The 8,335-nt window shown below is 38.8% G+C and overlaps 2 protein-coding genes across 3 annotated transcripts; both read left to right on the forward strand.

Moving 5' to 3' along the window:
* The first annotated feature begins 2,269 nt into the window (after positions 1-2,269).
* Positions 2,270-2,788, forward strand: LOC148546443 (uncharacterized). The gene has a single exon (XM_088499216.1). It carries the CDS (start codon positions 2,270-2,272, stop codon positions 2,786-2,788), a length of 519 nt encoding a protein of 172 aa, XP_088355342.1.
* Positions 2,789-4,448: 1,660 nt separating this feature from the next.
* On the forward strand, positions 4,449-7,691 carry LOC107619207 (cyclin-dependent kinase inhibitor 5). 2 transcript variants are annotated; one of them, XM_016321450.3, is made up of 3 exons: positions 4,449-5,104; positions 6,874-7,077; positions 7,203-7,691. In XM_016321450.3, the coding sequence occupies exons 1-3, from the start codon at positions 4,656-4,658 to the stop codon at positions 7,306-7,308; spliced, it is 759 nt and encodes a 252-aa protein (XP_016176936.1). In that variant the 5' UTR covers positions 4,449-4,655; the 3' UTR covers positions 7,309-7,691. The 2 variants fall into 2 exon arrangements, with proteins under 2 accessions (XP_016176936.1, XP_016176935.1); XM_016321449.3 differs by having other exon boundaries at positions 4,486-5,104; positions 6,871-7,077.
* The last annotated feature ends 644 nt before the right edge of the window (positions 7,692-8,335 follow it).

Below are 8,335 nucleotides of genomic sequence, written 5' to 3' on the forward strand. Positions count from 1 at the left end.
CAGCTCCTAAAGTCATGCCGCTCGAGACGACACCGACCTCATGATAGTGCCGACGATTCCGACAGTGAGGGCAATTCAACCTATGTTGCCGGGTCCGGGTCGTCAAGCGATACAATGTCAGAAGATGAGTTTGTGCCAGAGACTCCCAACGGCAGCGTTGGTAGGTTTCTGCTGCCTCTCCCTTTGGCCATTCCTTGGCTGTCGGATGTTCCTAGCCATTATCAAACATTGAACTTGGATGCAATGCAGTCGGACGATCTTTTGAACACTGGGGACGGGGAGGATTACAATACGGATAGTCGGGTGGAATTCCGAATTGGGCATAGGTTCAACAACCGAGAAGCAGTTCTAACAGCAGTGAAGAACTACAATATCCGATAGAATGCGGAGTACAGAGTGCTGGAGTCAGATAGGCTTAAATATCACTGTTGATGCAAGCAATTCACAAATGGTTGTTGATGAGCCCCGATCTTAGGGTATATTTTGTGTAGAATTTAGAGGGTTTTATCAACATTCTATCATACTTATCCATGTAAAATGCATAGTTTTGTGTTTCCTTCCCAATTTTTCTTGATGAATGAAAACATGCTTTTTAGGCCTTAATTGTGCTATATTTTTATCTCCCTCTATTACCATTCGATGCCGTGATCTGTTTATTGAGTGATTTCAGAGTTTATAGGGGCAGGAATGGTCTAGAAGAGAGGAAGGAAGCATGCATTAGTGGAAGGAGCATGAAAAATGGAGCTTTGAAGTATTGACACCGACGCGCACGCGTGGAAGCTGAATTCTGGAATTGGGGCGCAAGCATGGACGCATACGCGTGGCTGGGCAGAATTTTCATCGACGCGTACGCACGCCTGACGCGTACGCGTGGATCACAAAACCCAGACGACGCGTACGCGTGACGCGCGCACGTGACCTCTTTAATGAAAACGTGCCTGGCGATTTCAGAGAAGCTCCTTGCCCAATTCTGAGTGGAATTCTAGCGGGAAAAGATTAAAAGAACCAAGGAATGAAGGAGGACACATCTTTTACACACTTTTAGTTAGTTTTGGGAAGTTACAATTTTTTTAGAGAGAGAAACTCCAACTTCTCTCTAGGTTTTTGGCTTCCTCAATCCCAATTGTACTTGGATCATTTGGTGAGATCTGAATTTGATTGAATTTTACGTTGTTCTAGATTATAGATCTTCTTATTCTATTCTCAATTTAGTGTTTTTGTTACTCTAGCATTGTAGATCTTGAATTTGAATATTGTTACTTTGATTCCTATTAATTGAGGAATTTCATATTCATTGTTGTTAGTTGTTTGATTGTTGTTGATTGTTTGTAATAGGAAGCTTTAATTCACATTCTCTTCTCAATTTTATGATGTCTTCCATTATTGATCACCAATTGTTTGAGAAAATGTCAACTATAGCTATGGAGTAAATCTTCACTCTTGGCTTAGGGGTTGGGTAATTGGAGACACTTGAATTATCAAGGTCTTTTGTTGATTGATAATTGAAAATTGCTAATTGATTTGAATGACACTAACTCTAGTCTCTCCCTAGGATTAGACTAGGACCTGTGGACTCAAATTGATTATCTCTACTTGACTTTTCTTCATAGTTGGAGGTTAACTAAGTGGAGCAATAACCAATTGATGTCACAATTGATGGAGATAATGGTGATAGGACTTCCAATTCTCAACCCTAGCCAAGGCTTTTATATTGATTGATTGTCATTCACTCTTGCTTGATTTCAAATTCTTTGTGTCCCTTAGTTTCATTGTCATTTGTTCATTAATTTTATGCAAGCTAGTTTACACTTCTCATATTCAACCTCAAACGCCAAGAGATTCCTAACCAATGAGGTGCATCCTAAGGCAACTCCTAGGGAGAACGACTCAAGACTAATACTCTCGGTTATTGATTTGAATTGTGGACACACATTTTCTATGTTTGATGTGTTATAACTTGTTGGTTTAGACTATACTCACGACATAACTCTTTTGAAAAATTCTATACCGACAAAATATAGCTCATCAGTTGTCCATGGAGTCTTCATGTGGCATTGCGACAGAACTTGAATTACTGGTATATTTTACGTTATATTGTGGATGCATTAGACTCTATACGTTAGTTTTTTGTTTAGCATGTTGTTGATATTGGAGCGAAATTTGCAGGGAGGTACATTGATTCGGTGGATCACATACCTATCTGACACGAACCGTGTCTTAGGACCATGCGCAACTGGATAGTGGGTTGATTTGCAAGGTCGTGTTACCTATGATAAAGACTGATCTGTCGGTGTCTATCTCAGTGTTGCAAAGTGTTGTCCATCACATTTACCATTTTAAGCCCTCGTATCGGAAGATATGGATGGCAAAACAAAAGGCGATTGCCAAGATCTATGGCGACTGGGAAGAGTCATACAATAGGATTCTGGCGCTCTTACAAGCTTTGCAGGAATGCCTCACAGGTACGATCCACGAATGCATTGTTGTCCCTTATTACAACGTGAATATGATTGACGGAGAGTGGAGTCAGTTTGATACGGTTTTCTGGACATTTCCTCCATGTAGTGAAGCGTTTAAGCATTGCAAGCCATTTGTATCGGTGGACGAAACACATTTGTATGGCAAGTACAGGGGCATGCTTTTAATTGCTATGGCTCAAGATGGTAACAACAATATTCTTCCCGTAGCTTTCTCATTAGTGAAGTCTGAGACAACGGAGTCATGGTCGTTTTTCCTCTCAAATTTGAGACAACATGTTACTCCACAGCCAGGAATCCTGATCATATAAGATAGATCACAGGCCATTCGCGCCGCTCTCAATGCACCTCATAGTGGATGGCATCCTCTATTAGCATATCATGCTTACTGCATCTAGCACATGGCTTCAAACTTCAATTCCAGGTTCAAATTGGCCGAGGATAAGAGATACCTTATAAATGCTGCGTACAGTCCAAGTAAGGAGGGATGCGAGTGGTACTTGGATACTTTGGGTACACTATTCCGTGAGATGGTGGATTGGAATCTTCGTTTTAGGAAGGATTTGTGGTTGCAACATTGCGACGAAGGTCGTCGGTATGGTCACATGACAACGAACCTATCGAAGTGTATAAATGACGTGCTGAAGGGAATGAGGAATCTTCCAATGGCAGCGATTGTTCGGGCAACGTATGAGAGGTTGCAACAGTTGTTCGTGCGTAGAGGACGTGAAGCACATGCTCAGTTACAAGGTGGATAGATCTACTCGCAGCGGCTGTTGGCAGCTATAGATAAGAACAGAGAGAGCCTGCCGATGTTGCTAGTCACCCATTGTGATCGTAGGGCATCCATTTTTAGCGTGGAAGAGATGGAGCCAGTGGATGGTATGTCACATACTTTATATCGGGTTTGTCTGACCGAGCGTACATGCGACTGCGGCCTGTTCCAGTAATTGCATTACCCATGTCGACATGTCCTGGCGGCATGTGCAGCTGCGAGTATGGAGTAGGGTCATTTCGTGGACCCCGTGTACACGATGGCCTCTGTATTCAAGCGATACCAGACGAAAAGATGTGGCCTCCATGGTACGGTGCACGCCTGAAGTCCAACTCAGCCATGAGGGGGAAGGCATCGGGAAGGCCGGTATCCACATGGATCCAGATGGATGCCATTGAGCGTGCGGAGAAGAGATGTGGGCTCTGCCGCAGAGAGGGCCACACTAGACGTGGGTGTCCCAATGCACCCTACTCGGATCCACGATGACGCATGCAATTTTGGGTTTAGGCCTTTTTGTTCCAATGTTGTCACTTTGATGTAGTGATTGTTATTGAATGTGTTTAATGTGTAATGAAGCATAATTTCTGTATAACTGGTTACTTTCGATGTTACAGGCCCATTTTTCATCTACAACATTACAATATTTTCATAAAAAAAGTATACACCAAAATGGGTAAACAAATAGAAGACAAGTCTGATAATACCTTGGATCTTTCCCCCTATCTCGAATGTACTGACCCGAATCAAAAAATGCGCATATCTGAGTGCAGTGTATCCGAGATATGCTTATGTTCATATTACGGTTGCACCCGAGATATAGTTCACAGACACTCTATCACAGTACGTGATCAATACACCCGAGATGTGACTGAATATGTATTTTGATAATTTCTTCAACGTTTATTTATTTTGATAAATATTATATTTATTTAATTTAAATAAAAAAATTATACAATTTGAGTGCATTTAGAATATATAATAATGATGTGTTTTATATTTAAAGCACTCAATATCCAAGATATGCGTTTAATTATCTTTTGTACAGAGTATTCAAAATATGTCACCTTGCGTATTTTTGTAAATGATATTTATTTTATGTATTTCCATAAATAAAAATTTATTTAATTTAAATAAAAAACCTTAAAATTATCCATATGTTAAAAAATTAGTCCACTAAGTCACTAGACAGTAGTCACAAATAATAATAAGAGGATTATAAATAGCAAAATATTCGCCCGTTTTTTCCTTTTTCCTTGTCTCACATCTTTCTCTGTCCTAAAAAAAACTGAAAAACAAACCCCACTTTGCTCCTTTCACCTCTTTTCTCTCGTCTTTGTATTCTTCTTTCTCGCTCTTCTCTGCTCTGAGCTTCTTCCTTTCTCTCTCTCTCTGTGAGGGTCTCAATGGGAAAGTACATGAAGAAAGCCAAACCCAAAGGCGAAGTCTCGCTATTAGACACCACAACCTCTTACTTCGGTGTTCGAACCCGCGCCAAAACCCTAGCCCTCCAGAAATCCCAGTCGCCGGAGCTTTCTTCCGCTTCCGCCGCCGCCGGCAGCTACCTCCAGCTCCGAAGTCGCCGCCTCCACAAGCCTCCCACTTCGATTCCATCCAATGATTCCTCCAATTCTTCAAAGCGTCCAAGAAACAACCAGAACCCTAAGTCACCGCTACCGAACCCTAGCTCTGGTCACAGGCTCGGGATCAGGTCCGAAGCTGAGGAAGGCCCGAAGGAGGAGGAGGAGAAGGAGAAAGGGGTCGTGCATGAGAATGTTGACGAAGGTGCTGGTGCTGGTGCTGCTGAAGAAGCATCGTTTGGGGAAAATGTGTTGGATTTTGAAGGTAGAGAGAGGTGAGTTTGTCGTTTAATTTTAACCCGCGGTCCATTCGTTATTTATTTTTTGTTAGTTGATTTTTTTTTACTTTTTATTTTTATTTTATTTTTATTTTGAATTTGATTGTTGAATTTTCAATTGGAACGGCTTTCTTTGGTGGTATTTGATTTTGTAAACGCGATATTAGAGTGAGTAAAGCTGAAAACGAGTTTTCTTTTAGTTTAATTAATTAAGTAATTAATTAATTAATTAATTAATTAATTTATTATTATTATTATTATTATTATTATTATTATTATTATTATTATTATTATTTGATTGGTCTGCATTTGAAATTTAGTTAATGCCGTGGGGTGATGCAGTGTTTCTGAGATTGTTGTTTTTCTTTCATATTTTTGTGTAGTTCTTTTTCTGTGATGAACTGTTAACAAGATCATGGTCAATGTGTACCTTATTATTGAGATTTATGGTTTATTTGGTTGAAAGAGAAGATGCGAGACAAAGAAGGAGCTGAATCTGAAGCTGGAAATCGTTTTTTTTTATCTGGATGTTATTCTGTTTTGTTTGTCTGAACATTCTTGAAATGCAAGCATTCTGTTACTAACTGTAGAACTTCATGGGAAGGGGGATGAATATTATTTTTAATTAGGTTTTGTTCTTTGGTTCACTGTCATGCAATTTGTTCCTAAGTTTCAGTTCAAAAGATGATTAAATATTGTTAAGTTTATATTTTGTGTTTGTTGATTTTTGCATTGAATACCTGTATGTTGTATTCGGTTTTATACAAGGATTTTCTTCTTAACTAACTGTTCTTCCCAAATCCCGCTTCCCTTCAGTCATTTGAGTGTTAATGTATTTGTCAATTATGTTTTTTATGGTTGTCAAAGTCCTTTAATCTTTTTTTTTTTTTTTACCATCCTTTGTTTCCACACTCAAGGTTTTCGGAGAATTAGATTGTGTATTCTCCTACAAAGTGTTTAATGTGCTTGCTTTGTCAAATTCTCTTTGTACTTGCTCACCCGATATCCTGTAAATGGTTCCTGTTCATTTGAAGATGTCGTTTTGAAAGTAACGTACAGAATATTTTCAACGACAACCAAACATATCCCACCAATTGAGGTTGGCAACACAGATCGGATAGATTTATATTATCTTATTGCAGTTGATACCTACAGAATCTTTGTTCAACAGGAAGCTGTTACTGATGTGGCCCTTTTTTTTCAAAAAAAAAAAAAAAAAATCAAAAGTATTGATACTTTGTTAAAGAGCTGAAAATTTAACCTTTTCCTCAATTTGATACTTTTACTTGTCTTTTGGTTGAGCAACCATATTATTTTAATTTCTCTACTCTTGTTCTGCTGAATTTGGATTATGCAACAAAGGTAATAAATTACGACGAGTGGGAGAAGTCCAGTGATGAAATTACTCAATTCGTATCTCTGGAGGCTGATTTTAGTTTTAAAAATCTTAAGAGAATGATGGATGTCTATAAAGGGAAGGGACTTATGCATGCCTCTTTTAAGTACACACAATGAGCAATACTGAATCTTTTTATATCTTTATGTTCTAGATATGATCAATTAAGTTGAAACTTGAAATGGATTTAAATGTGTTATTTGCTTTCTAAATGTGCTGGTCTGCCTGAAAATTTTATCAATAATGTTGTTTTGGACCAATACTTATTTGAGATGTTTCCTTGTTATTTTACTTTTTGCCATTAAATTTCTCTCATGTCTCTGTTGTTTCTGGTGTATAATAGAATTGCTCTCTTTATTATTTGCAGCAGAAACACTAGGGAATCAACACCATGCAGTTTGATAAGGGACCCAGACATTATTCGGACCCCAGGTTCAACTACCAGACCTACTTGCTCAACTGAAGCTTTTCGAAGAGCTGATAATGCAGCTAGAAGGCAAATCCCAACGGCACATGAAATGGATGAATTCTTTGCTGAAATCGAACAGGCTCAGCAAAGGCAGTTCATGGAGAAGTATGCTTTCTACAGTTTGCGTTTCTTAGTTCCTTGCCTAACCGCATTTACTGTCGCAACCCCACCCCCCATCATCATCACAAAACAATCTAATTTAATTACTTCCCATGTGGGTTCAACTGCAGGTACAACTTCGATCCTGTGAATGAGAAGCCACTCCCCGGGCGTTATGAATGGGAAAAATTGGAATCTGGCAAGGCCAGCATTAATGTTCCATCAAGACATCCTTAACGTAGCAGGGTTAGACATAGCCAAAAACGGTGGTGGTGTTATTTCCATTTTCCATCACCTTCTATTTACTTGTAAAGAAAGTAGGACTTTCAAGCTGTGTAGACTAATGGTCTGTAACCTTACAGAGGTGATGATGATTACATAACAATACAAATCAAAGTCCTTTGTCTAACAGATCATTGAAGATGAAGGGGGAAAAGGAAGGGGCTGTAGGGTGTAGGATTAGAGACAAGTGAAAAAAAAAAAAAAGAGGTCAGTATGAGGTACAGGAATTCACTTAGGTCTTCTTTGTTTTTGTATTTTACTCTTTCTTTGTCTATACTTGTACTGATGGACCTTGAACAAACTCTTAGAAAATAAAGACCCAAATTTCCCCGTCTAAACTTTTGACACTTCCTTTGTCATCTGTGTTTCTGCTATATTAAAAATTGGATGTGTCCCGGTATGTCACTGAATGATTTATTTGTTTAAGATGGTGGTAGCTTTTTCTGTGGCGTGTAGCTGCACTGCTGAAACCTGATGGTCTTTTTTGGCGTCCTATAGTGGTGGGACATTGCAAACAGTGCAACTTTTTGTCTTCTCTGTTATCATGTCTCCACAAAACGACTCTGTAAATTTTGATAACCCTGACATTGCGGGACACCATTGCAAATTGGAAATGGATGCTTTCTCATTTTGAGTCTGATGCCACAAAATTTCTCACCCTGGCTGTGTAGTTGCAGCAGTAGGTCAAGTTATTTTGTGGCCTATATTAAGTGTGAACTGTGAGTGTACATTTCTGTTTGCACTTTTTAGGAGGAAAGTCTCATTTATTTCTCTTTTTTATTTTGGGTCTGATTCTCATTTGTTCAGTGAATGGAAGGTTTTTATTCGAACTTTGTTAACTATATATTAAGTTTTGCTAATAAAATAAAAAGGCCAATACCGAGACATTTGTACCTTTTTATATTTATTTTTAATAATAGTTCAGTTTAATTTGGATTAACATCCTTATCCGTTGTCATTTGAAACTCATCTTTCTCTGAAG

This window comes from Arachis ipaensis, chromosome B9 (genome assembly GCF_059453495.1).
Source record: "Arachis ipaensis isolate K30076 ecotype BB chromosome B9, ASM5945349v1, whole genome shotgun sequence".
In the NCBI taxonomy this organism is placed as follows: domain Eukaryota; kingdom Viridiplantae; phylum Streptophyta; class Magnoliopsida; order Fabales; family Fabaceae; genus Arachis; species Arachis ipaensis.

Bases quoted from the DNA above. Each gene is read 5' to 3' on its own strand.
- LOC148546443 (XM_088499216.1), top strand. From the start codon at position 2,270: ATGATAAAGACTGATCTGTCGGTGTCTATCTCAGTGTTGCAAAGTGTT.
- LOC107619207 (XM_016321449.3), top strand. From the start codon at position 4,656: ATGGGAAAGTACATGAAGAAAGCCAAACCCAAAGGCGAAGTCTCGCTA. The intron at 5,105-6,870 runs GTGAGTTTGTCG...TATTATTTGCAG, and splicing joins GATTTTGAAGGTAGAGAGAG to CAGAAACACTAGGGAATCAA. The intron at 7,078-7,202 runs GTATGCTTTCTA...GTTCAACTGCAG, and splicing joins CAAAGGCAGTTCATGGAGAA to GTACAACTTCGATCCTGTGA.